Genomic DNA, 12,422 nt, shown 5'->3' with positions numbered 1-12,422 from the left:
GCAGGAAGGTATTGCCAGGGGGGGAGGGACAGAGGAGCTGCCCCGCCAACCAGAGAGCAGCCCAAGATGGTCACCACGCCTGTCCCCGCCCTCGTGACCTGCCCGTCAGAGGGGGAGGGAACGCTCGGCGTGGGGCGCTCTGGCGGCGACAGAGGAGGGAATCCCAAAAGGATCATATCTTTAGCCACAGTCTCCATCTAAAGCTTTTCATCCACTACCTGTTGGTAAATATTGTTTTTTCATCTCTCAAATGCTTTGAATCTGGTGTTATGTCCTTCTTTTCCAAGTGTGTTTCAGGCTTCCCGAATATTTGAGTTTTATGAACATTATGTAGAATGGTTATTCTCTGGCTGTGGTTTCATGACTGTGTACGTTTACATTATGCTTCCTTCGTTCAGCAGTGCCACATACAATTACCACTCCCACCTTGGGATTAGTGGTTCCTTGCATCATGTTACAGTTGGGTACTTTATTTCGTGTTTTTTCATTTTATTTTGGTTACTGGTTTTACTGGTAGTATATTTAATTTGTATGAGGCATTATATGAAAAGTGTTATGTTACACACAACCTTAGCTCAACATTCACTGTATATTAAAGTTGGAATATTTATATTGTTCTGTGCCTAGGTTCACTCCACAAACCTCCCCTGAGTTAAGCCTTTGGTGCTCACTCTAATAAACACTCAGAGTAGAGGAAACATAGGTGAGCACCAGCCTCTATTGCAGACTTGGGGGTCCATTACCATGTCGGGCGGATCGCCACCGCCATGGTGGCGGTGGCGATCCGCCCGACATAAATGCCCGCCCGCCACACTTTTCCCCCCCTGCCATATTACAATGGCGGGGGGGACCGCAGCGGAGGCAAACACCGCCCGCCACTTTTCCGCCCCGGTCGCCTTGCGGCCGGGGCGAAAAAGGGTTCATATGGTGGCGGTGTCTATAAGACACCGCCAGCCATATTTGGATGGGCGTCTGCAGTTGCTTTTCCGTGGCGGCAATCCGCCACGGAAAGGCAGGCGGTCTTCACTGTGGGGACCCCGTGCGGGCCCCTAGAGTGATGGAGAGTACGGGCGTGCACACGGGGGGGTACCTGTGGTACCCCCCTGCATTAGCATAATCAAAGCGTCAGGCACCGCGCGGTGCCTGCTGCTTTGATTATGCAAATGCTGAAATTCTTTTTTAGCAATGTGGCGGGCGGTGCAGAGACACGGCCCACCACAATGCTAAAAATACAGGATGAGCCCGCCACTGTGGCAGGCACATCCTAATACTCCCCACGGGACCCACGCCCTTATGGCGGGCGGTCCCGATTACCACGAGGATGGCGGGCGGGCAAAGTCCGCCCGCCATCCTAATGACCCCCTGAGTGTCTTGGTATTTGGGTATCAGGGACCATCAGCTTTCACCCTTGAGGGAGCATAGTTGGACCTGTGACTGTGTGACCCAAATAACTCTACCTAACACATCTGCATGCCATGCACATGAGTAAACAGAGGGCAGCAGAATTAGACATAGACATATATAACACTTTAATCAATCAATCAATCATAACACTTGTATAGCGCGCTACTCACCCGGAAGGGTCTCAAGGCGCTTGGGGGAAGGGGTCCGCTACTGCTCGAACAGGCAGGTCTTGAGTTGTCTCCTGAAGGCGAGATGGTCCTGGGTCAGCCGAAGGTGGATGGGGAGGGAGTTCCATGTCTTGGCCGCCAGGTAAGAGAACGATCTGCCTCCGGCGGTAGCTCTTCGGATGCGTGGTACGGCGGCGAGGGCGAGGTTGGTCGACCATAGCTGGCGGGTGGGCGTGTAGAAGGTCAGGCGGTCGTTGAGGTACTTGGGGCCTAGGTCGTGGAGAGACTTGTGTGCGTGGGTGAGGAGCCTGAACGTGATCCTCTTGTTGACGGGGAGCCATTGCAGGTCCCTCAGGTGACCGGAGATGTGGCCGCATCGGGGGATGTCCAGGATGAGTCGGGCGGAGGCGTTCTGGATTCGTTGGAGTCTTTTCTGTAGCTTGACTGCGGTTCCGGCATTACAAGTATAGCCCTAAGGATTTTTGTGAATTCCAAACACTAGATTTAGATTAGATGTTCCCACTGATGCTTCTGCTTCTTCTTGATTCCTAGTTGATTATTAGGAGTTTATTATAGATAAAAATCCTAGTTAAACAGAAGAAAGATTAGAACACTGGACGGTAGGGAGCTCCATTGAAAGAAATGGAGTGCTCCAGGTTTCTAATGGCTGGTAGAAGCCCAAGCTCCAACATTCCAATGTTTGTTCACAGCTTTTGCTGTGAACAAAAGGTCTCAAGGAGCCCCAGGGGATTTTAATCCCCCCAGGCTCCGTGAGGCCTTTCTTTTACACATTAGAACATTCTGCCATCTAGGGGAGAATGTTCAATAGCCTTAGAGCCCTCCGTAGCGGGGTCTGAGCCATGGTCATTCTGAAATGCATCTTCTATAACTCACTGTCTGGAAATCAATTATGCCAGAGCTGCCACAAGGCTGAATTCTGCTTTTTTGAAGAAGGAGAAAGGAGGGTCAGGATTGAAGAAGAAATGCCCACAAAATGGAAAGACTTTGAAGCCTTCCACTAGAAGCAAGTGCCAAAAAGCATTTCAATCCAATAGATGTAAAAAACATTCAAATGAATAGAATCCCTTAAATTGGAGAAGAAAACGGTGGAAGAAAATGGTGCCGAGGAGGAGGCCAATATGTTCCTGGACACAAATACTTTTTGTGAAACACTCTCCTACAGCTGTTTAGGAAGAACTCTGGTTCTGCCGCCAAGAGTTTCAGAATTTAGGATGTGAAGGCGCAAGGTTACAGAAGAGCTTTATTGTTGTGTTTCTAACGGTAGCCAGTACTTTGCTTTTTTAGTACAATAATGAAGTTCAGCAGCACCGAGAGCTTCTTTCGCTATGAACTGATGTTTTCAATTGTTGACACGTTTAAAGGAAGCTCCTTATCTCATCTCTCTGTGAACTCTCGTTAAAAGAAGGCTAAAAGGGAACTACCTCGATTGGTGTCTTCCTTTTCTGGCTTCGAAAATAAAGCTACTTTGAAGAGACGTTGCTGACACATTTTTTCATATCTTTATTGCACTTTGTTACCACGTTGCAAACAATTTCACAAAACGCTGCAAAAGTAAGCCTAGAGCTGCAGAAAACAGCTTCCCCCCAAGATATTTATATATTTACACAAAAACTATCAAAAGCAAATTTGGAAAAAAAAGCAGCAGCTGTGCTACGACTGTCTAGAAAGTTAAAGGACCGCTGCTCGATCATGGATAAATAGTACAACTTTTCATTTTACGTCACTTTGTGAAACCAACATTCAAGTATTTCTCTCATTGCACAATTATCAAAATTCGATTTTGATTAAATATTACCGTTTCTCACTTTTATTATTTTGTTGTCATGTCTTAACCCTTTCAATGCCGACTTGCTGACAAAGCATTAGCTTTAAAACTGTGGACAGTGAATGAAAGAGGGTTAGCACAATAACGAGTGGACTATCATCGACAATAACTTGTGAGCCACAAAACTATGCTGCCCTTTTTTGACATTTTGGTAGGCAGATCTGTGATCCTTTTTTTACATATATATACCATATATAAATACAAAATATTTAAATAAAGGCCTCCTTGCTATACAAAAAGGACAGGGTATGCTTGCCACCCAACTAAGATTGAATTTCAGTGATTTCAACTTTTGACAATTTCCTTATAGTCTAGTGAGAAGATGGTGCATCATACTAGATGTAAAGTCTTTAATAATCTAATCCTTCGTGTAGCCTAAACAATACCTACTTTGGGAACAATTATATCTTAATTCTGAATTCATTGAATTCACAAAGTAGCCGACATAGTCCTTTGCAAGACTGCGTTGGCTTCGAAGCACACACCGATGTGGTTCTTCTGCGCTACTACCTCTTAGCCATAACCGTGTTAACATGAGGGTCCAAGTCATTTTCGACCACGTTGTCGAAGCTATCTTTTTCCACACAGTCATTGATAGCTTTGAGGACTAGCCGTAGTCGCCTGTCCATGGCCTCTAAATGTGGTTGGTAGAGGATGGGTGCCACCTTGTCCGTTAGCAGCGATTCTGCCATCAGGTCACTTAGTTTGTACTCTTCCTTCGCCAGCAACTGCAATCGTAAATAAGTCGACTTCCTTATTCTGGAAAGGGGAAGAAAGATACAGAGATCAAGCATTGTCCAAAAGAGGAAGAAGAAATTCAACGATTCAGCAGTAAATGTCATCATTCTTTCTAAGAATCTTCTGCAGACCACAGCATACACCGAACATTTTTTCCAAGAATGGTGTTTTGGAATATTACTATGGACTTTCAGTGTAATTTAATATATTGGTCCAAACCACAATATCTATAGCAAGAAATTGACTTGTAAGCCGCAGAAATTACAGGCAGCTTTGAGAAGTACCTCAGAAAATTGCTTCATGTCGACACGCAAAAGCACACCTGGCTTTCCTTTTAATACCCTCAATTGTTATGTACTCTTCCATCAAAGCTAAGCAATGTCCAAGCCTCCTCTGCCACATGAGCTGCCATTATTCATTGCGAGAACCCCCCCCCACACACACACTCTTAAATGCTGTACGTTTTCAGAATAGGAATGTGGTCAGGGTCCATTCCTCAGGACTGGTGGCTTCCCATAACATATTTAGCTTGTTTGAGAAATGGGGGCAGAATACAAGGAGCCCTAATAGACCAAACATCATCTACTAGTTCCCAAGACATTATAGATCCTTGGTACAAAACCTTAATGGCTTGTATGTTTAGCACCAGCAGATAAAATATGGCACTCAGAAACTTGAACAGTAATTTCCTGAATGCTTGGTAGAGTCTAGAGAACTCGCCACTTAGCAATGAAGCACTACACAACCCAGCTCTGTGGGGTACCATAAGGTTAGGAGGCTCATAATTATAAGATCCCAGATCTAATTCAAATTCTAGGTACATTCTTCCTAAAAAGGCTTAGGGCCCGCGCATAAATGAGAAGGATAAGGCCTTTATGAATGTGCCCATAGGATGTGCATGCAACTTAAGGGTTGATGTTGAGTGTGGAAGCAATATGTTTTTGACTTCCCTGACACGGACAGATACGAGTGATAATCTTGTATCATTGAGGCTACGTGTGGAGTTAGATCTGTGCATGCTGCTAGTGATCGTAAGGCAGTATATCCACGAGTATTTGAGTTGGGATACCTCAGAATAAACAAGGTAATGCTCTAAATTTACATTCAAGTCATCACCAGCACTGGTGGAAAAAGAGAGATCACAGTCCTGTAGTAAATTCTTCTGCATTACTACAGTTCTAGGCATGCCATATTTTGCCCCGCTACAGACAACATTGACCATATGGACCTAACAAGTAAGTTTTTATTCAAAGGCTTGATAAGACATCAAAAGTTGTCTCCTAGTACATGGTAACTTTACCAAGCTACTATTTCATTTGATTTGCACATTTGTTTGATTAACTCTTCAAGTCAAACGTTTTAAGAATGCTATTTGTCTGGGCACAAATCTCATAACCACACCTAACTTTCTACGGTCAGGTTAACTGTAGAACAATAGACGGTCAAGTGACACGTGTTAGCTCAGCCGTTTGCTTGTTGGTTTGGCCTACGCTAGCACACAGAATATTACACTGGACCTACGTTGCTAACTTCAGATACATCACATGCTGATAAACAATTAAAACACATAGTAGTGTCCACCAGACCTGTGAAAAAAAGAGGTTAGCTTGGTGGACAAAAGACTGTGTCACTGCAGTGTGTTTTTGCTAAACTACACATCTTAAACTTCCTGAAGAAATGTCACGATGAACAGAACGTGAAGCAATAGGGGGGAGGTTGTAGTCAGAAATTGCTATCCTGCGTGATAGTTCCTCTTTATACTACAAAAAGGGCGTTTAAACTACTGTCTGGATGTAGCAGCTGTAGATACAAGGGTATGTTCACCAAAAAATTATAACATGTATATAATTGTACTGAGGGGTAATGTAGTTGAGGAAGCTTTTTGAAGTTGTTTTATAACATATATGTACAGCTATTTGTGTGTATGTACAAGCATCCGGGCCATGTGTTACATTATTGTGCATGTCATGCTCAAGTGTTAATGTCTACAGCAGACCATTTGGTGACTGATAGCAGAAACGGTGTCTGGAGGATAGGGTATTTATTTTATTTATTTATTTTATTTATAGTGTTTTATATAGCGCGGACATGACCCGTGGGTATCAGAGCGCTTAACATATGGAAAACAGATTGACATAGTGATAACATTTATAACAGCAAGACATATATAGGGGTAGGGCAGTCTGCTTAGAAAAGGGATTACCTAAAGACATAGAAGAATTAAACAGTTGACATTATAATAGCAATTATAGCAGCAAAAACAAATCAGATGTGGGAGGTAGTGTGCTGTCTACGGTGATTAAAGTAAGATATATTCCTAAGGTCTAAGTTGTTAGTATTAGGATGTGACTATGTTTAGGTACGGTCATAGTCATGCAGTCAAGTTCTATGAGGTAGTATGGTATATTATTAACAAGTCAATATCGGCGTAATAAGCCATGAGAAAAGTATGGGAATCGTTGGGTGCATCGAACATAAATATTAACAGGTTCAGGTATGGGTGATATCTTCCGGTGAGCGGTATGGAATAGATATCACCTAATAATGAGGTAGCAATAGGTTGTAAAGCCGATGCTTGAATGGCATCAGTCGTTTGTCTAATTGGTCTTCCAGGAGTTCGTGGTGACTCCAGTCCTTTTTGGCAGAAATGTTCGTATCACAAGTCTGTGGTCATCTCAATATAGGGTATTTACTCATCATGTGACTTTTCAGTTCCCTTTTAAAAGCTACGATATTTTGAATCCTCCTGATGTAAGGAGGGAGTGAATTCCAGACTCTGGGGGCCGCTCCTGAAAAAGCTCGGTCATAAGTCTTTTTTTTCTGGAAGAATGCCGGCCGCAATAGCAGCTCTTTGGAGCTTCTTGTTGTTCTATTACCTCCCGATATCTTAATTTTCTTGGCGAGATATCTCGGCGTGTTGTAGTGAACCGCTTTATGTGTGATGCAGGCCATCTTCATTTTAATTCTAGCATCATAAGGTAACCAGTTTAGGGCCTTCAGGTGCGGAGATATGTGGTCGAATTTCCTAGTTCCTGTGATGAGTCTTGCCGCTGCGTTGAGACAGGCTTTTAGTGGTGCGGTGGATGTTTTTGGTAGGCCAGCTAATGTGGTGCAGCCATATTCGATCCTCGAGATAACTAACGATTGGATGGCAAGTTTTAGGTCTGCTTCGGAGATAAAGGGCTTCAGTTTCCTTAGGTAGTTTAAATGGAAGCGGGCGCCCTTGGCCATCAGGTTGATGTGTTCTTTCATGTCTAGGTTCTTGTCTAGTGTAATTCCTAATGATTTGGCTGAATTAACTAGGGTCGGGGTGCAGTTCAGCGCAGTCACCAGTTTCGCCCATTCCTTTGCCTCTGTGTAACTCCTTGTCGGTGAGATTAACAGGAATTCAGTTTTATTGGCATTCAGTTTCAGGTGGTTGGCTGTAAGCCACTGCAATGCTCTTTTTAGCGTTTCATTCATAAGATCAATGTCTTCACTGCAGGCAATCTTCATGTATATTTGGGTGTCGTCTGCGTACATGTGATAAGATATCTGTGAGGTCCGAAGAATCTCTGTGAGAGGTTCTACATACAGGTTGAATAGATCTGGGGATAGCGTTGAGCCTTGAGGGACCCCTATTGTGTTAGGGCATGGGGAAGAGGTTGCTTCGTTGACCCTGAATAGCTGAGTCCTGTTCTGCAGGAAGGAGTTAAACCACTTCAGAACGTTACCGGATAAACCCATCCTGTCATGAAGTCTGGTCATCAGAATCGCATGATTTACCGTGTCGAATGCCGATGATAAGTCCAGTAGTATCAGTAGGCACGCCTGATTTTGGTCAAGGGCTTGTAAAGCGTCATCAACAATGTGTAATATCGCAGTTTCCGTGCTGTGACCTGTTCTGAAACCTGATTGGCAGTCGTCTAGTAGTGAGAACTTAGCGATATGTTGACTCAGTTGATCTTGTACACATTTCTCAAGAAGTTTGGCCAGTAGAGGGATGTTGGTCACTGGTCGATAATTGTTCGGGTCTGTTGCATCAGCTGTCGGTTTTTTGATAATGGGAACTACCTGCCCCGTTTTTAGGCAGTCAGGCAGGGTCCCTTGTATTAGTGAAGCATTTATTATCTCCGTCCAGATTGGAACTAGAGTGTGACTGATTTCTCTTACACATTTTGCGGGTAGCGGGTCTTGGTAGTGATTGTTAGGTTTAAGTTTCGCTAGCGTTTTGGCGATCATTTCCTGGGTGTATAGTTCAAATGTGTCCCAGCTTGCCTTGTTTTTTGAGAAAAAATCCATCGATGGCGCATTCGTCTCCTTTTTTGAAGGGGGCGGGGTCGAGATGTTAGCCGCTGATTTTGTGAGCTCCGCTTCTAGCAATTTAGATTTGTCCGTGAAAAATGCGGAAAATTTCTCACAGCTTATAGGGTTTTTTGGGTTCTCTTGGGCGGTTTTAGTTAGTTTGTTTGACTGTTGTTTTAGGATCTCGAAGAGTTTTCGGGGTCTGTTTGTGGCATTGTCAAGTTCAGCCCTTATAAATTCTTTTTTGGCGTTGGTTATCTTTAAGTTATATTGTTTCCTCGTTTTTCTAAGGTCCTTCAATTCGGGGGAGGCGGGATGTTGTCTCCATTTCCTTTCAGCCATTCTCAATTTTCGCCTGTCCTCGTTCAGAGCCTCATTAAACCAAGGATTTTTGGGTTTTTCCGAGACTCTTTTCAGTTTTTGAGGCAAGGTGTCATTGACAATATTACCGATTGAAGTTATGTAGTGGTCAGTCAGCTCATTCACATTCTGCCAGTTGTTAGGAGGCTTGAGGTCTTTCTCACATCTTTCAACCAACCTTTCAATATTAGCTTCTTTAGTATCTCGTATCAATTTTTTGACCCTGTGCGGTTGTATGTTCCTGCCCTTTTTCATTGTAGGTATCATGAAAGTTATAGCGTGATGATCAGACCAGTCACATGGGTCTATATCGGTAATTAGAATTTCTTTGTTTCTAGAAATTATCCAATCTAAAGTCGCTCCTTGTGAGTGAGTGGGCTGGGTGCATATTTGAGTGAGGTTTAGCTCATTCAGGAAGTCTTTGATCGATTTAACCATTTTGTCATTGCCATCATCCCAGTGTAGGTTAAAGTCACCTAGGAATATGTTGTTAGCGTCTGGGTTAGAATTAGCAGTTATGATCTCCATGAGATGCTCTGTGAACTTTGCATTATCTCCAGGTGGGTGGTAGATCGCATGCAGGTTGTAGCTCTGATTATTTGGTGATCTTATATTAAGGCCAAGGTATTCACATGATTCTATAGGGTCTGATTGGAATTGGTTAACCTTTATCTCTGAGCGGTGAATGCACGCTATACCTCCTCCCACTTTCCTTGGTCTGTCTAACCTGATAATGTTATATTGTGGTGGTACTAGAAGATCCATGGTTGGGGAAGATGATTCATTGAGCCAAGTTTCCGTGAGGATGGCCAGGTCGATTTCTTTGTTGAGTATTAGTGCGGCTATGTCGGATGCATGTTTATTAGCTGATCGACAGTTAAGTAGTAGGCAATTCAGTGTTTTCAGTGAGTTGAAGTTGTTTCCGTTTTCAGCTTCGGTTGCATTTATCTGGATGGGTTGTAGGTTGTGGAGGATTGCTTTCCTATCCTTTGTTGAGGCCGTTCTATTAGGGTCAATAGGTACAACTTCGATAATCTCTTCCTTTTTCGGGGCCTGTTGTTCATAAGATCGAAGTAGGGCCTGAGCTTCTTCGTTTGGAATGGGGTTGGTCCTGTTTGGTCGGTTGGGTCGAAGTATAATATTCTGGATGTGTGTGATCTTGGAGTTCGTGTTTATCGTCATCTCCCAAATTTTCTCAATTGTCTGTGAGACTTTTATTGAGTCTTGTGCCATGTAGCTTATTAGTTTTCTAAGCTCCTTCATTTCTTTCTGTGTTCGGGGTAGCTTCTTAAGTGAGGTAGGTCTGGCAGTTTGCGTTCTGTATTTGGCTCTCCTCCGTGATCGATCTGTTCTCAGTGTCCCAAAGTTTATCGTTGTATCCTTAATTTGGTTGTGATTCTGGATTCTATTAAGGGTGACATCATTATTTTCAATATTGTTAAGTTTCGGGGGTGTTTTTGTGGGTGAGGATCCGTGGGCCTCTAGTCTCGTATTCGAAGGGTGTAGGGGAAGGTAAATATTCTCTACTATGTTCCTTTCGTAGTTCTCGTCGTAGAGGGGCTCGCTCTGATCTGAGTTGTCCTCTGCCGTTGGAGTGGCCACGTGTGATGGTATCAGCGCTCCTTCTAGGACTGTCAAGTTCTTCTCTTCGTTTCCAATGCTATGATCTACCGTTATCCTTTCATTTTCATTCTCCGGTATTGTCATCACACTTCCAGGTAAATCTCCGGCGTTAGATGTTTGGTTGTCAGTTAAATTGACATCTCTAATGACTGGGTAGTTGTTGTCAGGTGTGGTCTCAGGAGGGGTCACGTTTTGTTGATGACTAAGTCTCACTGTATTTTGCAGGCGATTTGGTCCTACTATGGATTCCTTTAAGGCTTGGAAAGTTATCTCAAATTTCTCAAGTTCTTTGTTAGTTCCTTGTATAAGCACTATTCCCGTTTTGTATATAGTCACGCATACATCTGTATTACCTCTTTGAGTTAATGAGGTCGTTATTTTCGTGCCATGTGGTATATTTTTTACCGTTTTTATGAACAGTCTTTTTGTAATGATATTACGCCATTTAGCTGTTTTGTCTGTGTGGAATATTAGGTCATTCATCATGATACCTTTAACTCTATCAAAGTATGGGTCCACGAACAACGTGTCCGGGTTTTTTCTCAGAGTTGCATGTTTGAATTTTTTGGCTGCATTTTTTGATAGGGTGGAAGGATATTCTATATGTTTTGCATGAGATCCGGGCGACCCGTGGTATCTGCCCTCCATTTCCGCTTCTCCTTCACGTTGTGGGTCTCCAGCAGCCCTTTGTCTATTTAGGGTTGAGTAGTTCACTGTTATGACTCACTCCAGACTGAATATTGACTATGGTTATTTCGATGTGTCAATATAATTCACTTTAGAGTTTTCAATATGGCAGTGATGTTACTTTCATTTCCCATTCGTTATTTCAGTGTGACCATATAATTGGCTTTATTTAACTTTAACTTTAGTTAATTCAATGTGTCCGTGCTGATACTTCCATATTCACGATATAATTGGCTTTATTTGACTTTTGTTAGTTCAATGTGTCAGTGCTGTTACTTCCACTTCCAAAGCATTTCTTGCGCCTTGAGTGTTATAGTTTCTGGTGACACTACAGGTTACTTTCTCTGTGTTGTTTGGTAATTCTTAGTCCTTTTTCAAATTCTTGTGTTATTGAATTGTTTCCTTCCTTCTGAGTGGGCAGGGTTCGATGTCACAATGTTATTTGGAGTTTCTTTGTTCTTTTTGTCCCTTTTCAGTTTCTTGTTTTCATTTTGTTTACTTCCTTCTGTGTGGCTTCGATGTCTCAAGCGGCCTCCATTTTAAGGTCAGGCGCGCCGCTTTTGAATGCTCCCGCGTTAGTTTTCTTAGTCCCAGTTCTTTCCCTTTGTCCTCCCGTAGTGCCGCTCACCCGCTGTCTCTCTCCGCTTCCTGTCCTCGTTCTTCCTTCGCTCCTGGCTCCCGCTCCTCACCCGCGTCTCTAGCCGCACCGACAGTGCTCACTTGTCACCGTTCCTCACCGCCTCGCACCTCAGCCGGTCCCCGGTCCCGGGCCTCCGATATCAGTGTCGCTCTGTCGTCGGCGCCAGTGACCCTCTTCTCTCGACCACCTCTGGGGACATCGCGCAGCTAGGGCGCCATGGGCGTTGCCTCCCTCGTGACCACCGCTCCAGCGTGGGGGTCGGTCAGTGCCCCTCTGTCCACTTCCCCTCACGAGTCACCGGGCATGGAAGCGCTGCATTCGGTCCTCCGGGCCGTCGATCCTCCGTCAGGCAGTCTGGTCGATCTTCCAGGCAGTCGATTCTCAGCGATGGTGGTCCGGTCCAGCAGGGGTCAATCGTGGTGGACACTCGTCTCTCCCCACCAGTCAACCCAGGTATGTTGACGCTTATTTACTTATTCCTTGTGTTGTGGGGGCGTTGGGAGGGGGCAAGGATGACTTTTTTGGATGGGTTTACAAGGATTTAAACTAAAAATAGTTATCCTTGACCCAGGAGCTCTCACCGGAGCTCCTATGTAGCGGCCATCTTGCTAGCTAGATGTTGTATTGTACAGAAGCAGCCTTTTGTACAGGATGTCTCTTTCCTCAAAGGGAG

At 44.1% G+C, this 12,422-nt stretch overlaps 1 protein-coding gene across 1 annotated transcript in view; it reads right to left on the bottom strand.

Annotated features, from left to right (window-relative positions):
• Nucleotides 1–3,072: 3,072 nt before the first annotated feature.
• FAM20C (FAM20C golgi associated secretory pathway kinase) overlaps nucleotides 3,073–12,422 on the bottom strand; it is a 327,251-nt gene continuing 317,901 nt past the window's right edge. Inside the window, exon 10 of the mRNA XM_078664903.1 lies at nucleotides 3,073–4,176. Within this exon, the coding sequence (XP_078521029.1) occupies nucleotides 3,924–4,176 (253 nt within the window). The 3' untranslated portion in view covers nucleotides 3,073–3,923. The remainder of the gene's footprint in view (nucleotides 4,177–12,422) is intronic.

The sequence above is a fragment of the Lissotriton helveticus genome, chromosome 10, assembly GCF_964261635.1.
Source record: "Lissotriton helveticus chromosome 10, aLisHel1.1, whole genome shotgun sequence".
Lineage (NCBI taxonomy): Eukaryota > Metazoa > Chordata > Amphibia > Caudata > Salamandridae > Lissotriton > Lissotriton helveticus.
This window is presented reverse-complemented; position numbering and strand designations above follow the sequence as displayed.